This window comes from Castor canadensis, chromosome 1 (genome assembly GCF_047511655.1).
Source record: "Castor canadensis chromosome 1, mCasCan1.hap1v2, whole genome shotgun sequence".
NCBI lineage: Eukaryota > Metazoa > Chordata > Mammalia > Rodentia > Castoridae > Castor > Castor canadensis.
Genome location: NC_133386.1, coordinates 10,269,688 through 10,291,635, shown reverse-complemented (window position 1 = coordinate 10,291,635; position 21,948 = coordinate 10,269,688). Strand labels below are relative to the sequence as shown.

Here is a 21,948-nt window from a genome sequence, read left to right as displayed (position 1 = left end):
TGGGCAGTTAAGAGCTGACTACATCAGGGAGCAGGTGTTAGACCAATTAGAGAATAAACATCAATGAGTCAGTTATTTTACAGAAAGAAGACTCACAATGTCACTAAGCAGAAGTTAGGTACCTTTTAAAGTTATGTTGTCTTTGTTTAAACAGAAGGCCTTAGCCAAAGACATGAATTTGCCTTTTGCCAGAAGCCTAGAAGACCTAAATATTAGAGCACCTGCGAAAGAGCCCCCTTTTTAAAAATAATCTCTTGGCTTTCTGGGGGAAGCCACTCCTGTGCCGAGGGACAGAACTGCCACGTCAGCAAAATCTTCAGAGATGACTATTCAGAGTAAGTTTTAAGAGGATACAACCCCCAAGCTGTCCGTGTCCCCCAACTTCTGAGAGTGTGTGTGTGTGTGTGTGTGTGTGTGTGTGTGTGTGTGTGTGTGTGGAGAGAGAGAGAGAGGCAGTGTTAAGCGTTTATTTTCTGTTATGTTTTATTTTGTCCTCTTCAGTTGAAAATGAGCATATGTCAAAATATGGCTTTGAAGATGAAAAAGCTTAGGTTTGTTATGGGATATAACTTTAATATCTTTATTAAAACAGGCAAACATAGACATTATCATTCCTCTGTATGTTATATATAGGTGATGGCTGTTGTAGATTAGAGCCCAATGTCTTTTCCCCGTGTCTGTTCTCTGGGTGAAATCTGTCTTTACGCTCAAATATAAACCAAGGCAGAACAAGTTCCCTTTTCAGCAAGTCTCACTAAATTTTGTTTGGTTATTTCCAACTATACTTAGTAATTGAAAGCTTCTTGTGGTTAGGAAACACATTTGAGATTTTGGTGGGATCTAATGATTTTGAACTTTTAAAGCCTTAAAAATAAAATGTGAAGTCATAATAAATTTTTCTGGTAGCTTTCAGTATGTTAGTTTGGTGTTGCTTGTTTTAGACACGTATATTTGCTATAGTTGCAGTGTCTTTTTCAGCTCCTTTAAAAAGCAGTTCATTTAGCTAGGAAGAGAAAATAGATAGCAATGTAAAAGGCTAATAGGGCATGAGAGCCATTCCTGTTTCCTAACTGAAGTTTGCTAAAGAAAGGACCAGGCTCTGCCTGAGAAACTGTGCCCATGTCCACGTGCAGAGGGTCTGCTCACTTCCTTGCCCATTGTGAGGCCTGCACCTTTGTGCTGTCTCTATAACAGGGCGATGGGCTCTGAATGGAGGCCTTGTGCCCCATTTGATTTGAAATCCTGGCTGTTAATCTCAAGGAACTGAGGGCACCCAGCAGGAAGTCTCTGCTATAAGTACAAACCTAGGCTCTGTAAGAAACATGGTTTGTGAGGAGGGTGAACAAAGTGGTAATAATCCTTCAGCCCTTGCCTTTGTCCCCCACAAGCCTAGTTGTTACCCTCCACTGACAACCAGATGAAGAGCTGCCCCTTCAAGTGTCATTGGGTTGCATGTGTTTACTCCCACCTCACTGTGGTTACCAAATAAAAACCCAGACAACCACTATTGAATTCTATGAAAGTACAGGACTGGCTGGGTATTTTACATTACTATTAGAGGTTAAATATCGGACGTGTGTGTGTTGATTTCTTTAAAAGGAGTAAGGGCTGCATGTGAAAATGCTGGATTATTGGCATGCTCCTTTATTTTGGAACTTGTTAAAGGCAGCACCAACACTTGGCTAGGTTTGGCTAGTTAAATCTAGTTTGTGCAGCTTGTAGACTTTGTAGTACCAGCTCTTGGCTTAAGAAGCCATGTAATTGTAAGTGTATACTGTGTGAGAAAGGGGTGAGGTAGCAGAAACTTTTTATAGGGTCTTACTAACAAACATTAATTTTCCAAGTAATATTCAGGGATTCAATGGGAGAAATAGAACTTGTATATGATGTTCCTTTAATCCCTATTTGAACTGACAGGGAAGGGGAGAAAATTTTATTTTAAGGCAATGTTTTCCTCTCCAATTTGAAACTAGTCCTTCAACTTTCAGTGCCAATTGGGATATACAATAGTAAGTCCTTAAAAATTTGGCCTGCTTTGTTATTTCAGGTATAATAGAATGCTTAGTATCTGAGCATCTAACATTACTGTACTGCTGTACAGTAAAAGTGGTGTGGCATTTGGAATATATAACATTATTTTGGCATAATACTAAAGCAGTGCATCCTGGAAGAATGATCTGCAGGATGCTGGAAAGAGCATGTAAATGTCCATTTCATCTAAGTCCCTCCCCTCCCCTCCTCTCTCTCCCTCTGTTCTTCCCTCTTCCTTCCCTCCCCTCCTCTCTCTGGATTTGAATTAGGGCTTTGCACTTGCAAGGCAGGTGCTCTATTGTTTGAACCACACCTCTAGTCCATTTTACTCTGGTTATTTTAGAGATGGAGTCTCACAAACTATTTGCCTGGGCTGGCCTGGAACCACCATCCTCCTGATCTCAGCCTCCCAAGTAGCTAGGATTATAGGCATGAACCACTGGCGTCCTGCTGTTCTTTTATTCTTTTTTTTGTGGTTTTCTGAAAACCATGCCACATGAGCATGGGGACTTCTGCACATGGGTGTGTTTATTGGTTTTGAGGAAACTCTAGGATACTGTGAGTCTAATATCAATTTATGCTGTTTTGTGGATAACTGAGAGGTTGTATTAAGATTCAGCTGATAAAGACAATTTGATGAAAATCAAAATTAAACAATACAACCAAAGTCAGAATTAAGCAATACAGTGAGCTTTTGGTTTGCTCTGATTTAAAAGACAGTTTGGCTACAGCTGACCTCCTACTGTAAAACTCAAATACAACCCAGTTTGTGTGAACTAAGTGCAGCTCTCAATTTTTTCTATGCATTTCTGCTATTAATTCATTGCTCATTTTTGTGTTGGATCTTGACAAAGTGTTAAAGAAACAAGACTTGGCACATATTTATGTGTTAGCTAAAATGTGTAGCATTGATTGATACTTTGTAATAAAAGCTTTTGTTTCATTTTGGTTACTGAGTAAGCTTAAACTCATTGGGATATTTGTGAAGGACTTTGTATTTGTGTTTGTTTAGGATATGTCTCAGGAAGGCTATGGAACTAGATCTCAACCTCCTCTGGCCCCTGGAAAACCCAACCATGAAGACTTGAACTTAATACAACAAGAAAGACCATCAAGTTTACCAGTAAGACATTAATGTGCTGATTTGGAAATGTAATGATTTAAATTTTTTTAAAAAGAGCTATTGTTTTTATTTGTTTTATTACAACATGGAAGCGAAAGTTCTAGATTTCAAATTTATTTAATGGCTCATTAATTGTTTGGGTTTCATTCTTAGGAGCTCTGTAGTTCGGATCGGTCTGTTTAATTTGTAGTTATCTCTGTTGTAGAATAGATCAGGCATCAGTTGGAAGGTTTTATTTGGCTGATTAGCTTTGTTTGCAGGCAGGTGTTGTGCAGTTGAAAGTAGATTTTCTTAGCTTGTAGCCTTTTGGTAGAGATACAGAACAACGTGATCTATACAGGAATCGAAACTAAAATGAAATTCACACTATACAAAGGATATAAATGATGAGATGCCACACCTGTTAGTACTTTAATTATTCCTGGGTTCTTTACATTTGTGTCATGAGAAATCACCCCAAAGACAGCACATCAGTTTAAAATATGACAAAGCTGCTTGTAAGGTATTTCTGTCAGTACCTAGTGTGTGGTGATTGGGTATATATTGATAAGAGTAGTTAGTAAAAGGTGTCATGGTAATGCCCATAAATAGTTGATCTGTACTTAATTTGCTTTTGTATAGAGAACCTGAGGTTTTCTATGTTAACTAAAACAATAAAGCTGTACAAGAAAATACTTTTATATTTATTTTCTTGTCAAAATGTTTGGAGTTGAGAAATTATTGTTATTGCTTAATTTCTATTAAAATTTATTTAAGAAGGGAGTGCAAGATAACCATGAATTTAATTTAAATTTCAACCATGTTTGCACTAAGTAAAATTCATTATGTTCTTCTAAATATTTGAGAACAATTATTTGTCATGAACACTGTGTATGCCTCGTGGTGTGCATGCTTACCCCTTCTAAGTTACACATGTGGTGTAGCCTTAGAGAAGAAGGTGAGTGGCTACAGGATGCACACTGCCTTTGAATCTGCCCTACATGTTTTTGACACCCTAATTTTTTTCTATGGGACTAAAACCTTATTATGGTCTTTTTTTTTTTTTAAGTTATGTCAAACCGTTTATTGTCTAGTTATTTGGTTTTTGAAAGTATGAAAAGGGTAGTGGAGTCTGTGTTTCATGCTAGAGGCTTTTTAAAAGCAGGTAATTATAGTTTGGTGAGCATGTAGTGTATATGACACACATGCACACTGGTAATAAATGCAACATTTGCTGAGTATTTGGAAATTGGCATGTGGTTTTATGAAATTGAATTGACTCATGGGAAGTAGGAAGATAGTGAATTCCACTTCCCCCCTGTTGGAATTGATAACCCTCCGGTGCCGAAAACAGACACACAAGAGACAGAAAATCTTGACAAGGCAATTTCTCTTGATCAAGAGGGTGCAAACCTGTGCTCATTCCCGCTAAGCAACACACATGCACAAAATGGCTAACAGTGACTTCTCCTTACATCCCTGACGAAGTCGTACCTGCCTGTCACCTGGGATTTGTCCAGGTCAGAGGTTCACAGTCTCCCTCGATTGGCTAACAGGCTTGGGGGATAGGTTAGGGCATGCAGTTTGGCTGGCAGTGGAGTTGTACAGGAATCTGGAAGAAGAAGCAAGGACCCTGTAAACATGCAAGTCACCTAAGATGGCGACCTGAGGAATTTTCAAGTAATCTAACAGGGAAACAAATACTTTGATAGAAAAGATCATTTTTCTTTACATCTCTCACCATTTTTTATTTATTTTTTTTTTAGTATTTTTGGAGTCCATCTTTGTAGGTCTGTCATTAATTTGTACATTGATTTGTACTCTGACACAGGTTACAAAGTTTGTCATCTATTGTTACCAATTTCCTGTGCAGTCTTAAGAATCATTTGCAGTCACTATTGCTTTCTTAATATCCACTTGAGAACTTTGATGTCACTCATGAGCAAATGTTTTTTGTCATGGCTGTGTATTCACAGGGTGGTTGTCATTCAGGTAACTCTACAGCATAATTGGGATAGTTGAATTTTTTTATGAATTATTCTATTTTTGTTTATGTATAACATATAATGACTTGTGTCTTAATGATTACCTTGCCTACTTCAAGAATATTTAAGTTTACTCATGATAGAAATTTTCCTTTGAAGCTGTTATGAAAAGAAATACCCTAAACTGGTATTTTCTTTCTGTGTGGGTCCCCTTTCTCTCTTCTCCTTTCTGCTTTCTTCCCCTCCCTTTCTTTCAACTCACAGATAAATAGGATGCTGATAGATTTTCTTTTTTTTTTGTATTGTTTTATTATTCATATGTGCATACAAGGCTTGGGTCATTTCTCCCCCCTGCCCCCACCCCCTCCCTTACCACCCACTCTGCCCCCTCCCTCTCCCCCCCAACCCCCTCGATACCCAGCAGAAACTATTTTGCCCTTATCTCTAATTTTGTTGACGAGAGAGTATAAGCAATAATAGGAAGGACCAAGGGTTTTTGCTGGTTGAGATAAGGATAGCTATACAGGGAGTTGACTCACATTGATTTCCTGTGCGTGTGTGTTACCTTCTAGGTTAATTCTTCTTGATCTAACCTTTTCTCTAGTTCCTGGTCCCCTTCTCCTATTGGCCTCAGTTGCTTTTAAGGTTTCTGCTTTAGTTTCTCTGCGTTGATGACAACAAATGCTAGCTAATTTTTTAGGCGTCTTACCTATCCTCAGGACTCCCTTGTGTGCTCTCGATTTTATCTTATGATCAAAGAGTCCAATCCCCTTGTTGTGTTTGTCCTTGATCTAATGTCCACATATGAGGGAGAACATATGAGTTTTGGTCTTTTGGGCCAGGCTAACCTCACTCAGAATGATGTTCTCCAATTCCAGCTGATAGATTTTCTAGACAGCAAAATTTTCAAGTTTTACGGCAAGTGTACAGAGGTATGGGGTTTATAAATACATTTTTATATGGGTGCTTCATTTATAAGGTGTACATAATTAAGGTAATTATGACTTCAGAGAACAATTTGTTTATATTCTTTTATGGCTCTAATATCATGTATTCCTGTGTTATTTACTAAATATTTTAGTCCTCTGACTTGATACTATAGGGACTGTGAAGCTGTTCTTCTCATGCCTAAATTTGACATTGGATCCTTTGTAGATTTTCTCTTCAAGTTACGCTTTTCCTTTTCATGTGTCACTGACACGAAATTTGTGTTTGTACTTCAAGTTAGTGACAACCCATGATATTTACATCTCGAGTTTTGTAACTTGGAAGTGAATTGAAAATTTTCTCCTTTAAAAATGTAGTATAATGATATATAATTATTAAGTTAAGCCATTATATATGTGACCACAGCAGATATGCTGCTTAAGTAATTATTCCCTCATCATTTTTTGGTTATATTGAAATGGATTTTATAATATTTTTCTGTGTGACAGGTTTTCTTTAGTATGTTTGTTACACAGTTACCAATTTTCCATAAGAAATCAAGGCACTTCCAGTATTCTTAAGCTAGATACATAATTTGATCTCTTTGTGAGTTGTCATTGCACCATGCTTAAATCTGTTTGTATTTGTAGAAGTCTTTATGTTCTTGATGCTCTTCAGTAACTGATAAGAGTTGTTTTCCAGTGGACTTAGCCAGACCCTCATATCATCTGCAGAAAGCAAAGGACTGGTAATTAGTACTGGTTTTCGTGTTCGGCCATGACCAGTAATGTTTATTTTTTACTTAACCAACTCAACCCTAAGCTCAGAACAAATCTCTCTTAATATAGCCCACTTATTTCTATACCTCTTAACCATATAAGCCTTTCCCCAGTTGAGATACATCCTTATTGTTTTCATTATTGATAATTCTTAGCATATACCATGTGATAAAAAATTTTGCTTGAAGAGTTTTCCATAAGTACACTAGTACTTAATATTTGAGTGTATTTCATAGTTTTCTGTCTCTCTAATATTAGTAGGAAATGAAGTAAACCTTTAAGCAAAAGGCAGCAGAGGTCTAAAAGATGCTGTAGCTTATTTGCTCCTTATTTTGGAAGCATTGAGTATATCTCAACCTCCCATGTATCATAACCCCCAAATATGATTTAGTATACTTTCTGTGTGTGTTTATTTGAACTTTCATCTCTAGTGGCATTTGCTGTATTCATCCTTTCATTACACTTACTTTTATGACTATCTTAGCTTCCCTGGTTTAGATTAGGATCCTTTATTATGTTTTATTTAATAAGATTTTCCTACTTACATAAAAACTCATTTTAAATTCTCCCTCAGTTTCAGATTTTTCTTTTAGTTGCTTAGGAATCTTTTTTCATGGTATTGAATTGCATCAAGAAAAACTGTGTCCTCTGTTTGCTAATGATACCAAACGATTACATGGGTGTGATAGCTGCATTGGCTGGATGGTGCCATTCTTCAGGCCACTTTGTTTTTATGTAACACCATTTAACTTTTACCTTGGTAACCTAAAGTTTCAAGAAAAGAAATGGGCACTTTGGATAATTAAGCTAAAATGAGCATGAAAACATTCTTTTCTTAATAATGTATATTTTTTACTTGTAAAAAATTGACAGAAGCAATAATCATAAATTCAGTCATTATACTTCAGATAGATATGATGTTAATAAAATATTTATGAATATCAGTAAAAGGTAGCAAATGAAAAAATTAAAGGTTTTATTTTCTTTCTCCTCCAGCAATGCTTTTCTCTTCATGGATAGGAAGAGTTGTTAATATTCCTTAGTTTATAAATAACCAATTTGTTTTATTCTATGCAGAGATGCTTCTAGTTTTGCATTTTAGGTGGGAGGCCCCCTTAACTGGGACAAGTTAAGGTCCATGTGTCTTGTTCTAACATCATTTGAGAATGGACTGTTGTAGTAGGACTTTTCTGGAGTATGTCTGTAAATACTGGCTGTGCTAGAAAACCCATCAGGTCATTAAAAACCGCTTTCTGGCCTTTGCTTCCTTAAATAGGAAATCTCCAAATAGATTTGATCTTTCTGACTTAACTAAAAAGTCCTAAATGTATGTACTAGTGCTTATGGCACTCTCGTTGAATTTGAAATTAGAAGAAAATAATGGGCTTTAGATAAAACATATATTCCCCCCTCCCTTTATGAAAGGAGAGAAGTAGTAAATGCTGGTAGCTCTTTGAAATAGAGAATGTTAACAGGATATTGGAAGCTTGAAAGAATATACTTGGGAAAAATGTTATTACCAAGAATATCCTTCCAGGGGTTGGTTAGATATTAGCAGTACAGCATGTCTTTAATGAAGAAGGACTACTCTGGTTTGGTGTTTGTTTTTATCTTTAATGACATATTAGGGGTAAAAGGTCATGTATTTTGGAAACCTGAATACTGATGATGTGTTAATAGGAGCATTTAAAGTATGTGGATTTGATAATACAGTTCCTTTGAATGATCAGGAACTGTTGAGAAAATTAGGTGAAACAACTATTTAACTGAGTTCTGCTTTTCTTCAAGTTCTCAACCCAGCCTACAGAAGTATAGATGTTAGTTCAGGTTTCGCAAAAATTGAAATCTACCAGACATGTGGCTGCTGAATGAACTCTTTTGAAACTTTATTTGTAGCTTGAACTTGATTTAAATGGTTGTCATTGAAAGGTTAAGAGTGTAGCTGTCTTCTATTGATTGATCCTTCTCAAATAATTCTGACTGTTTAAAAAAAATTAGAAGTTAATGAAAGAAATCTCGTCTGTCTTCATGCTGCTTTCCGAGTTCAGGCATGGTTAATGCCTGTATGCAGCTGAAGACCTAAACTGTTCCTGTCTGTTCTCAAGTGTTCTTAGATTTTGACTTTGGGAGTTCTAGAAGAAGCACCTTGTACGATGAGAGTCTCCTTGGGCAGGTAAGAGCATGAGTATTCTCGGCAGGATGGTACCATGTCCACTGTAGCATCTGCACATGTACTTAATCACTTGTCAAGTCTGAAATTGAAGGTGTAAACGCATTTTTGATGTCTTGGGGGAGTTTTAAAGGGAACACTCAATACTTCAGTTTCTTACTTAGGATTTATTGTGTTCTGGAATGTAATCTTAATCCGTGGTCTATTCTAAATGGTGACATCAGTTGTTTTTGGATTAAGGTTGAGAAGAGTATATAAGGCTCCTACTTAGAAAGAGTGACACTGATAAATGTTTATTTTCCAGTTGGAGTATTATTTAATAATGTAATCTGTAATTTTATTTCTTAGGATGTTTTCATGATATTGGTCATTTTGAAACTAGAGAATAAACTTGAACAAGGTAGGAAGTGGAAGGGTATGTGTCTCCTTTCAAAGTAGTATTCCACCTAAATATTTGCTATGCAAATAAAAATTCAATAAAACCTCAACAGTTTGGACTTCATCCAGGAAAGAAACAGGCTAAATATACTGGAAAGCTTGAATAAATAAATACTTAAAATGAACTGTCGTTTGCTTTTAACTAACTCAAATATTGTATGCAAAGTGTTTCCAAATTAACATCTTTAGTTCTGGTAAAATAAGTGGATAGTTCTTTTTGAAAAATTTAAATTAATTAACTAATTAATTAATAGTCCTAGGGATTGAGCCCAGGTCCATGTGTACGCTAAACAAGTGCTTTACCATTCTGCTATACTCCCAGCCCATAGTATAAATTCGTGGTAGCTCAGACATTTGCCTAGGGATGGTGTGTTAACTTTAAACTTTTATTTAAATTTTAAATACAGACCTGAGCTAAACATATCCCCTGAAAACTTTTTCATGTAACATTCTGAAGAGTTTCGTTTGAAGTATAGGGGGAAATGAATTTCAGCCCATTTTGTAGGACTGTCAGTTAATTCTTTAAAATTAATGAAGGCATACTGCAAAAAAAATAGACAAAATTGGAGAGTAAGAAGGGCTGAAACATAACTGATTTGCAGGATATTGGTTTGGATAATAGAAGGATAGCAATGATCTATAGCTGATAAATGAGGCTCATTAAGTAAGGGATGATAAATGCAGATATTCCTGGCTAATAGAAAAATCAGCACAAAAATCTTTCCCTAACAACTGGAGGCCTGTCAGGCTTTCACCCAACTTGTGGCATGGGTGAGAGCACAGAGCGTGCTTCTTTGTGGTGTGGCTGCCTAGATTGCTGGAACCTCCCAGGTCCACCCTAGACAGCCCTAGTCATGTGCATCTGCTATCCTTCTCTGGCCAGCAGGCTGGGGAGGGGGAGAGTAGCAGTACTGGGCATCAGAAGCCCTGAAGAGGGCATATGAGGCAGCCGTGGTCAATGGCTATGCCTATGCCGACAGGCTTGGGCAGGAAGGAGTACTCACTTTCATTGCTTATGTGGGGAAAAATATCAGTGGCCCTGATGTTCTTAGGTACCCCTGTACCTAACCTGCTGTTTGGGTTTCTGTCCGCTGTGTTTGCAGGACACCTGGAGTGCCCTGCTCATCTTAATGGGAGTCTCTCCACTGCCACTGCCTCCAGGCCAGGTGGACATTGGCCAGTGGGAGGTGGTGCTTGCATTTTGTTTTACATTATCCTACTTTTGTGGGAAATAGCTTTTAATTGACAGATTTTCACTTTGCAGGTAAAGGGAAGGCTCACATATGTTTCATGTAACGGGATAGATGAGCAGAAGGAGCTCATAGCTGTGTTTGTGGACTGGGTATTTGCTGTTTGTTTCTCTGGGCCTGGAAATAACTATTTTTAATATTAACTATATTTTAATATTAACTATTTTTAATATTAGCTGTCAGTTTAGGAGAGAATATAAATACATGTAGAGAAGGTTCCCCTGAGTCAACATTTTCTGTTGTTCTATCACAATATAGGATTTTAGAGGTGTCTCCTCTCCTCTCCTCTCCTCTCCTTTCCTCTCCTCTCCTCTCTTCTCTCCTCTCCTCTCTCTCATTTTTTCTTTTGCCTTCTCTGAATTGTTGTGAACTAACTGAATGGTCTTGTTTTCCTTTGTTTGGGTCAAGAAATTTTAGCTGCAAATTGTTACTGTGTGAAAGAAGATTATTGACTCAACAAGCCTTCAATTTTCTGTGAATAACACTCCCACCCCCCGCTCCGGGAGCACGCCGTGTACGCATTCTATTTTAAAATGCACACTGTAATTCAAAACAGGCAGTTTGATGCCCCACTGAACTTTGTTTAAGCCTGGAATAAAAGAGAGAGAAAAGCTTTGAGCCACAAAAAAGTGACTAAGCTTTCTCAACTACTTTTCTTCATAACTAACTCATTCTATTAAAAAAGAAAAAGCCTCTGGGTATATGCCGCACCTTCCACAGGCCTAAATTTTACCCAGTCTTAGACTGTTATGTGCACATCTTTATACTTTTTTTCATGATGAGACTAGCACTTGACTTTTTTAAGTGCTTAAAAGCACTCATTTACAGTGGAGCTTGTATGCATGTACTTGTGTTCAATGCATGTGAGACTATTAATTCCAAGTTCAAATAGGTGTTTTTTAGTATTGACTTATTGATAGCTAATTTTGTAGAGTTCTCTTGATTTAAGTAGTACCTGATTATTATTAGACTGGACTGATAAAATATTTAATCACCATATTATTTTTTAACAGATCATTATAAAAATGATTATTTGAAAGTAGTTTATATCCCTTGCCTTTTTTCCTTCCCACAGAAATGACCAGCTTATAGTGACTTGTATAGAAGGAACAGTGGCTTTACTGTTTTGATAAAATATTTTCAGTGGTAGACCTGTTGTATTGATGATGCTAATGGCAAACAGAGCTGAGTCTCACTCAGCTCAGCTCAGGTCTTGAGCCATTCATGTTGCTTCTGTTTCCCTCTCTCAAAAATGAGTGAGACTTAGGAACTAAAAACACCTCATAAATTTTACACTAAAAGCTATATTTTTTAGTATATAAGAAAAAGCACTGTTTATAAAAATGAATTCTTTTTTTCTGCTTTTGAGAAACTCGAATGAAGCCTTGAAAATCTTCAGAAGTGACTCACATACCCTTTTGGTGGTTTCCTTCCATCCTTGGGTGCCATTTTCCTTTGTGATGGGAAACTCAAATTTATTTAGGGCATCTGGCACTGAAGCCAGGTTTCTTCTTGTGGAGTGTTTCTCTTTCCTTTCAGTTTGGGAGTCTTGATGTGCTTGAGTACAGGGAAGTTGAGGGAAAGCTGAGAAATAAGCATATCTCCAAATGTCTTGGGAACTGCCTGGTATTGTCTACTGTAGAAGAACAAATATAGGAGCACACTTCAGGACTCTAATGTCTTATTCTGTAATGCAAAGGCTTTGAATGGAACCCAGTATTGAGAGTTTTCTGAACCAAGGTGATCATGCAGCAGTTGCTGCCTGGGGGGAATTTCTTGTTGAAGGGAAGAAGACTCTGAGGGTTCCATTCTCTTTCAGCCCTCTGGGTCTTTGCCTTTAAGGGAACCCTTTTTGGATAATGCCCTGTATATATGCTTTTGGGTTGCCTTTATGGCTTTTGTTGTACACAACTTCCCACCTTTTGCGTCTTAAAGCTCATTGGTTTTGATTCTGTGAGAGCAGTGTGTTACCAGTCTTTTTACTTGCTATCTTAACTCTTTTTGTCAGAGCACAAAAGGATATGCCTTGGGTAGGGCATAGTAAATGTCCTCTGTAAAGAAGCCTAGTCTTTGTCTTTCCTGTGGGTACTGGTAGTTGAGGAGCAAGCACAATGTTAGTTAACTCCTTTTAATGACCAGAATTATGTGTAGTTGGTCATTCCAGTATTTGGAAAAGGTTTGGCTTCAGAATAATAATTTACTTATTGAACACTGTTTTCACAAGTCTTGCGCATAATTGAAAAATTCAGTCAATGAACAGCAGAAACTACTAGTAAAAGAAGAAACCATATGCCTTTTATTTAGGCAAAGCCTTCATTTCCAAAATGCACTTATTACCACTAGAGGCAGGGAGTCAGTTTTAGAGAATTAGCTCACCAATGAGCTTGCAGCAATTCAAATGGCCAGAAAACACATGAAAAAATGCTCACCATCTCTAGCAATAAAGGAAATGCAAATTAAAACCACACTAAGATTCCACCTCACCCCTGTTAGAATAGCCATCATCAGCAACACCACCAACAACAGGTGTTGGCGAGGATGCGGGGAAAAAGGAACCCTCTTACACTGTTGGTGGGAATGTAGACTAGTACAACCACTCTGGAAAAAAATTTGGAGGCTACTTAAAAAGCTGGACATCGATCTACCATTTGATCCAGCAATACCACTCTTGGGGATATACCCAAAAGACTGTTACTCCAGAGGCACCTGCACATCCATGTTTATTGCGGCACTATTCACAATAGCCAAGTTATGGAAACAGTCAAGATGCCACAGCACTGACGAATGGATTAAGAAAATGTGGTATCTACACACAATGGAATTGTATGCAGCCATGAAGAAGAACGAAATGTTATCATTCGCTGGTAAATGGATGGAATTGGAGAACATCATTCTGAGTGAGGTTAGCCTGGCCCAAAAGACCAAAAATCGTATGTTCTCCCTCATATGTGGACATTAGATCAAGGGCAAACACAACAAGGGAATTGGACTATGAGCACATGATAAAAGCGAGAGCACACAAGGGAGGGGTGAGGATAGGTAAGACACCTAAAAAACTAGCTAGCATTTGTTGCCCTTAATGCAGAGAAACTAAAGCAGATACCTTAAAGCAACTGAGGCCAATAGGAAAAGGGGACCAGGAACTAGAGAAAAGGTTAGATCAAAAAGAATTAACCTAGAAGGTAACACTCACGCACAGGAAATCAATGTGAGTCAATGCCCTGTATAGCTATCCTTATCTCAACCAGCAAAACCCCTTGTTCCTTCCTATTATTGCTTATACTCTCTCTACAACAAAATTAGAGATAAGGGCAAAATAGTTTCTGCTGGGTATTGAGGGGGGGGAGCGGGAGGGGGTGGAGTGGGTGGTAAGGGAGGGGGTGGGGGCAGGGGGGAGAAATGAACCAAGCCTTGTATGCACATATGAATAATAAAAGAAAAATGAAAAAAAAAAGAATGTAAAGGAAGATATTGTGAAAATAAAGGGAGATGGAATGATAGATTCTTTTCAGGTTGCTAATCTGAGTGATCAGGATATGTTGAGGGAGTTGGTGACAAACATAGGGAAATGTGAAAATACCCAGAGATTGTATGAGATTAAAGCAAGTCCTTAATAACTTTGCTTGAATTTTAAAACTTAAAAGGAAGCAATTCATCTTCCTTTTAAAAAGCCTTACTTTTTAATATAGTTTTATATCTAAGTAAAACATTGTCATAAATAAGAATTGATGTTGATAAAATAACAGCATTTGCTGTAACTTTACACTTCATTTAAATTCATGGAGGTGATTTAGAGAGTTTTGTGACAGATTTTGTATAAGCAACCCAACAGATTATCCCAGGTATTGTTCCTAACTATACATTGGCAAAAGACAAGAGCTCCATCTCAAGAAATAAGTGAAGGTACAGATAGTTCAGCTGGGATTCATGACTTAGCTCATTTTCTTTGTTTTTAGGATGATGCATTGTGTATTTTAATGTAGTCTTTTCATTGCATAGAGGCAGGTTGCCTTATATTGCACTGTTAGATACACTTCCAGATGATTTAGGCTGTGTTCTTATACCAGTTATTACTGAAGGAACATTTGTTAGTTTAATTTATCTCATTAGAGTTTCTCCTCCCCTAAAACTTTTTTTGGGTACTAATGTATTTGTGAGCCTCATATACAAATTTGATGCCTTTACTTGTTTTTTCCTGTTTCTGTATTGAGAGTTTCCTTTGTCTGAGTATGGGGTAGTGGTGCAGGGAGACTGGTTTTTTGTTTTTTTTTTTTTATTTTAACATCAGAAGATGTTCTCTCTTTGTAGAAAAAGCTTCCCCTTTGAGTACCATGAGTGTCCTTGATGTGTTTGGATTCCAGCAAAGGAAATGGAGCTTTAGAGAGATTACTCACACTCTCCAGAGGTTTTCTTTCCCTTTTTCTTAAATACAGCCCTCTTTGGGCTGGGGATATAGCTCAGTGGTAGAACGCTTGTCTAGAATGCACAAGATCCTAAATTCCAGTCCCTGAAAACCCCTCCCCCCAAAAAAAACCTCACATGTCTACCCCCATTTTTGGTTCAATTTGCAAAAATGTATTGTTACTTTACTCCCTACATAAAGAGCAGAGGTTTGGCTTTAGAGATGAAGAAAAAAAACTTTTGGCTTAGTTTGTAAAAAAATTTTTTAATCCTTGTTTTATAAGCTAATGCTGGAACTTAATGTAGTAACCAAGGACAATTAATGGAGCAAGACAAAATTAATATTAATGGGTTATTAAATGTGTGTATTTTTATATATTTAATTTGACTCTTGCTTTTTTTTTTTTTTTTGAGCTCAAATTCCCAGATGTAAAAATAGACTCCTCACACATGGCAGGAAACTTTCCTAGAAGTTCAGAAAAGCTTTGGAGCTGCCATCAATCTAGCTTAGTCCCTTTTCTATAGCTGCTCCTGAGCACGTGGCCAAGGTCAGAGTCTAAGTTAAGGCCACCTCCTATGAAGTCATGCTGTTGCCCATTTTGGTCAAAATCATGAGTGTTCATAAATAGATAAAATGTGTCCAAATTGCCCCCAAACTTCTTTGCTTTTCCTAGTGTTAAGACATCTGTGCTTTTCTTAGCCAGCATTCCTAAATGTTGACTTCAATTAAGGAAACAGACCTCACACTACACAGAAAGTTCAGTGACATTTAACAATCATTTACTGCTTACCTGTTATGCCTAAATTTGTGTATTAGATATAGGAATAATAAAATAAAAATAAATTTAAATTATTTCAGTAGCCTATAATGTTTTTCCTTTTTGTTTTGAGACAGGGTCTCACTATATAACCTAGGCTGACTTGAATTCAAGATCCTCCTGCCTCAACCTCCCAGCTATGGAATTACAGGCAGGAACCACCACACCCAGCTTAATATTGCTTTTGTTTTTTTACTATAACACATCCAGCGATAAGAATCAATCAGAAATACCTATTTTCAGGATGCCCGTTATTTAAGATTCTTTAACAGATTTTCTCAGAGAACCATTTTATATATACTAGAATGCATACTTTCAGCGCATGTGTTTTCACAGAAGTGTTTTGCATTTTGTGGAAGTCTTGACTATTTGAAGGTCTAAGAATACTGATGGCTGTATCAGAGTTATGCTAATGCCTTAGGTGGAATTAGGTCTGTGTTGTCCAAAGACGTTGTTCTTGCTCTTTGTGATACCTGTGGTGGTAGGGTAAGGAGTACACATCTTTTGGACTGACTTCATGAGGATTTCATTAATTTTGCTATGTTTTTTCTCACTTCCTTAGCATTTCCTGTTTTTTGGTTTTTTTTTTTTAAATAAGGATAAAAATACATTAAAGGTCTAGCTGTCTTTGTATTTTGGCCCATTTGAGGAATACTAGGTTTTAAAATATGGATCTAACCTGGGCGTGGTAGTGCCCATCTATAGTCCCAGGTGTTTTGGAGAATCATTTGAGCCCAGAAGTTCAAGACCAGCCAATACATGGTTATGAGAGTACACTCACATGCACTGTCAATTTAGATTCATCCCAGATGCATCAGCTTTAACCCTTTGCGCTTACAGGAGACATGATACATGTAGCACCTCTCACGTAGTACTTGCCTCCGGTGTGCGTGCCCATGTGGACTTCTTACCCTTCTGCTGCCCTCCTCCTTTTTGAAGTAATACTATTTTCTAAGGTCTGTTAGGGTTGCTAGTCCACCAGACCTCACTGAGTTTTAGCATTCCTTTCCTAGGAATGAGGCCGCTGAGGCCATGGAAGTAAACAGGTGACGCTTGGCTAGAGCTTCATCCCATTGACTAACTCCTGGCCTTCCATGCCATTGTACAACCCCAACACCACAGAGCTCTTCGGGTGCACAGTGTGCTGGATTAAATGCCGCTGGATTCTTCTGCACCATTTTGTTGTTGTTTACCACCACAGAGATGGAAACAAAGATGAGAAAACATTAATAGAAATTGACTTTGTCACAAAAATCTTGTTTTAGCACAAACTTTCTCAGTATTTTCATGCTGTTTTTGGCTTCTTGAACTACCAAAGCCACACTTACGGAGACAGGGTTTTGCCACTGAAGGTGAAGAGGCAAAATTTTAGATTCATATCTTGACTAAGTGCTTATTAAAAAATTACGGCCATACAGTTTAGACATTTGAAATATAGTGAAAAAAATCCCAAAATGTACTCTCAGTCACTGGGTTATACTTTCCTGCACTCTCGACTTATTGTCAGAGTCAGACAGGTGGCACAGTGACTATAGTGACTTGAGTTCACCCTTCCTTGCTCTCCTCACCTATGGTCTTACCAGCGAGCCGTAAAATCACCTCAAAGAAGGTCAAGTAAATGCACAGGAAAAGTCTACTTGGCTTGCAGTGAAGTCTGCTTTCGATCTACTTAGGTGTCTCAGTTTTCAGGTTTCTGAGATGATGACCATATGACCACTGTGGTTGTCTAGGCGCAACCAGCTGCGACCCATAACAAATCTTTGTGGGGAGACTGTGGTGGTGAAGACACATTTAACCCTTTATTTAACACATTCTGTGGTTGGCATTTGCTTGTGTGTATGCATAGGTATATGGATGGACATGTGTTTGTGTAGACTGATTTTTATATTGGTCTTTAAACTGTACATAAGACCCAATGATAGTTAGTGAGAAGTTGCTGGGCAAATTATAGAGGAAATGAGTGTGACTTCACAGGTGATACAGATGATACATTTTACTTTTTCCCACCTCTTTTTAAACCGATGCTCCCTCCCTCCCTCCCTCCCTCCCTCCCTCGCTTGTTCCCTCGCTCCTTCCCCGCCTCTTCCTCCCAGAATTTCACTATGTGTAGGCCAGGCTGGCCTAGAACTCACAATCTGCCGTTGCCTCCCTAGTGTTGGGATTACAGGGATGCCCCCACCATGCCCACTCTTTCACAACGTTTTCATCCTTAGTATGTCATACTTGTCAACACCAGCCTTACTTTTGAATTTACCTATAAACCTACTTTTTCATAAAATACATAGGGCCAGGCATGGTGGTACAGTTCTGTAATCCCAGCCTCTTGGAGGAGGAGATCAAGAGGAACTTGGTTTAAGGACAGCCTGCGCAAAAAGTTAAGTTAGTGAGACACCATCTTAACAAACAAGCTGGGTGTGGTAGTGCACATCTGGGATCCTAGCTATGTGGGAGGCATAGATAGGAGGATTGTGGTCTGAGACTCACCCTGGGCAAATGAGAAATGACTGAAAAATAACTAAAGCAAAAAGGGATAGAGACATGGCTAGCAAGTGCAAGACCCTGAGGTCAAATCCCAGTACCATCAAAATTTTTTCTACACATAGACACACACACTTTTATAGCCTCCTTGATGATCTTTTGTTTTTGGCAGTACTGGAGTTTGAACTCAGGGCTTCATGCCTGTTAGGCAGGCATTCCATCACTTGAGCCACTCTACCAGCCCATTTTTTTTTGTGTGTTGGGTATTTTAGAGATAGGGTCTTGGGAACTATTTGCTAGGGCTGGCTTCAAACCTTGATCCTCCTGATCTCTGCCTCTGAGTAGCTACCACCCTGTCCCTTTTATATAAAGTGTGATTCAGACACTTTGTTACTTAATCATAACCTAAGAATTAATTTCTTTATAAAAGTGTTATAAAGCAACTTAGATGAAGAATTCTTTCAGAATGTTTTCTGAGAATTGTAAATAAATTTATTTTTAAATGTACCTGTGGCTACTTCTAATGGAGAGTCCTGTTGCGACAGAATGCTTTTTATCCTATAATGTTTTTATATAGGATTCATATCCCTTGTTTCTAAAAGGATTTTAGCTGACCTACAGTCAGACATTTGTATGAACAAAGGCTACTCCAAGTAGATTACAAATTGTAAAAAACAAAAAAAAAATTGAAAAAGAGAAGCAGACAAACCATGGTAAATGCAGTTACCATGATGACTATTAAATTTAAGTCTGTATTTCTGGCTACCATGGTAGAGGGGAAGAACTGAGATTTTATAATTATAAATCAAAAGGAAAATACATAGTTTCTTAAGGAATATCCATTTTCTTCTATTACTTTTTAAAAGGAAATGTTCTATAAAGAAACATATAAAATACTCCTGTGAAATAATGAATAATGATGCCAAAATATGGGCTTGTTAATATATTGTTAAAAAGTTATTTCATGTTATTTAGGATGATTATCCAGGGCCTAAATTAGGCCCTGTCACGTAAATGATTGACTGTTTTTTCTTTAACTTGCTTAACTGCGTTAACTGTCAAAATTATAAATCTAGTAATTGTGTCCAAAGGAGTGGTTTATAAAGCCCATTTTCATTTCACAGTAATTTTTAAAAATGGTTACTTTATAAGCATAGAATGTGTAGCAAGATGAAAACCTATTTAGTGAAGAAATACTGAATTGTGAAGAGAGTATTTTTCATAACCATATTTTTCTTTGTTTTGAGGGCTGGGTGTGTGGTAGCATTTTGTTTTGTTTGTATGTTTTCACAGGAGAAGATGACTAGTTCTTGGGTTATAAGATTAGGGCTCAAAATTAATTGGTGAAGCTGATGGTGACTTGCTTTTTACAATGCAAGCATTCTACCAATGACTTAATAGACATAACCATTCCAATTTATATCTGTGGCAAGATTTATGTCCTTTAGTTTTCATAAACACCTTATTGGGTACATTCTAAGTAGGAGCTCCATTCCTAAGGAGAAAAATGTAAATTCGTTATCAGACCAGCTACTTCTGAGGAACAGTAAAACTCACTTGATTTTTCCCTCTACCCTCATGGGAGGAAATTTAGCCCCACACGCATTTTGGTTGCTGTGCCTTAAACTTGGTAGAGTGTGTACAGGCAACTGGTCAGTGACCCAGCAGGGTCAAGTGACACTAGCCCTGATTGGAATCCACAACTATCTTCTCCTGGGGTGGAGGAGAGCCAGGCCTGCCCTTCAGATCTCTGAAGGGTCAGCTGTATCCTGCTCCTGCTTTTGTAAGGAAACTGCCTTTTTGATCCCAGAACCATATAACAGACTTCAACAGAAAAAGATTATTACAGACTATATTTAGTCTTATGAAACAACAGCATTATAGTAAAACTACCAGGTTCATTTCTAACCAACTTCACGTAAAAGAAAACCCTAGTAGTTTGGTATTCTTCTTTGCAGAGACTTTCAAAAAAGACTCCAACTCCATCTTCATTCCTTTATATTTTATAATGACAAGGAAAATAATTTATTCAGGATTTTGGGGTACTCTTGGCCATAGGTTTCTCACTTTTAAAAACTGTCCTACCATACAATTGTCAGACAGCACTATTTGGGTTAGCCTTATTCATTTATAGTGTTTAAAAACCCCAAACTTACAAATTGGTAAGCCGTTTTTCAGTATTTTACTTGCGGAGGATTTTGAAAAGATCTTGCGTGTGCTGGGATTAGGTCAGTGGGTGGAAAGCACCCCAAGGGGTTAAGACAGCCACTGTCCTGCACACCCTCTGCACAGACCCGCTGTGCCCCTTTAGCTGGCTCCCGCCACTTAAGTGCTTCTTGACAAATGCTGGAGTTTCACAAATACCAAAGTTGTAGTTACAGAGGTGGTTTTGCATATCCCTCAGCACATTCAGGCAGATCCTCAGTCACTCTTGATTTGATGGAGAAAAAGGAGATGGTAGAAACTATTTTTATGCTCTTCTGGGAGCAAGAGAAAAGGAAGATGGAATTCTGAACTATGTAATTTAAAAATAAATTGGACTCCATTGAGATTCTTTCTTACTTACTTTTTGTTTTACTCTTGCTGTCTTCTGGTGTGTTTGTCTAATGTAAGTCTCCCCTAGGAATATGGACTAAGTGGTACAGTCCGCCTCATAACCTTCCTGGATATTTTTATAATTTATCATCAGCTGACATTGCCTGGGTAGAATATTCTTACCACTCCCTCTGGCTGCTGGAAGTCTGAAATTACATCTTTGTCTTTGAAGTCAGGCATACTGTTAGCGTTGCTATGGTGACAGGGTGGGTAATGGCCTCCACAGACAGGAGATTGGTATTTAGCATTTAGACGCTGCTGTACACAGGCCTTGATTTTAGAGTGGTTACTGAACTATCCCCTTTTAGTAAATGTTTAAAAATTACATTTTTACATGGTCTTACTAGATTAATAGTCATGGTTTATTTCATCTTAACTGCAAGGATAAAAGCATTATTCCATTAAATGGGAGCTCTTTTCTCTTTCGGTTTATGCATTATTAACACAGGCTTTCCTGTTTTGCTTGTAACATTTTATAGGCTTTTTCAAACATGCAGTCAGATTTGCTCTGTTGCTCCTTTATTTTTTAGACTTAACTCATTCTCTGCTTCATCCTACATGATCTCAGAGGAGACAAAGTTCTAAGGGACTAAGGCTTGAAAATGAAGTTTAAAATTAAAAACCTGTGTCTATACTAATGTTGACTGATTAGCCTTTATCCACACATTGCGGCAGAAGCTTGATTTTAAAATGTTTCTTTTGTTTCAAGTCCCAGCACCTTTCCTGTACCACAACCTCACATGCATGTTTAAAGAAGAAAGTTCGTAGTTGTGGGGAACCATGGGACACTTTGAAAAGGTTTCTGTTGATGTATGGAAAGTACCATTTTCTCACTTATTAGATCTGTGTGGTCTTACACCATGTACTTATGCATACATATGACTTTTTAGATTTGTGATTATTTTGTCATTATAAAAATAGTTTATCTTTGGGGTTCATGTAGTATATTCAAGTCCTTGCCTCCTAGATGTATA

General features: G+C 37.7%; 1 protein-coding gene across 11 annotated transcripts in view; it reads left to right on the top strand.

Annotated features, from left to right (window-relative positions):
- Arid1b (AT-rich interaction domain 1B) overlaps positions 1–21,948 on the top strand; it is a 404,160-nt gene that overhangs the window by 138,059 nt on the left and 244,153 nt on the right. For 9 of the 11 annotated variants that reach the window (XM_074071715.1, XM_074071705.1, XM_074071677.1 and 6 more), the window contains exon 4: positions 3,044–3,154. The exons of the other annotated variants lie outside the window; for them this stretch is intronic. In XM_074071715.1, the coding sequence (XP_073927816.1) occupies positions 3,044–3,154 (111 nt within the window). The remainder of the gene's footprint in view (positions 1–3,043; positions 3,155–21,948) is intronic. 11 annotated transcript variants of the gene reach the window in all.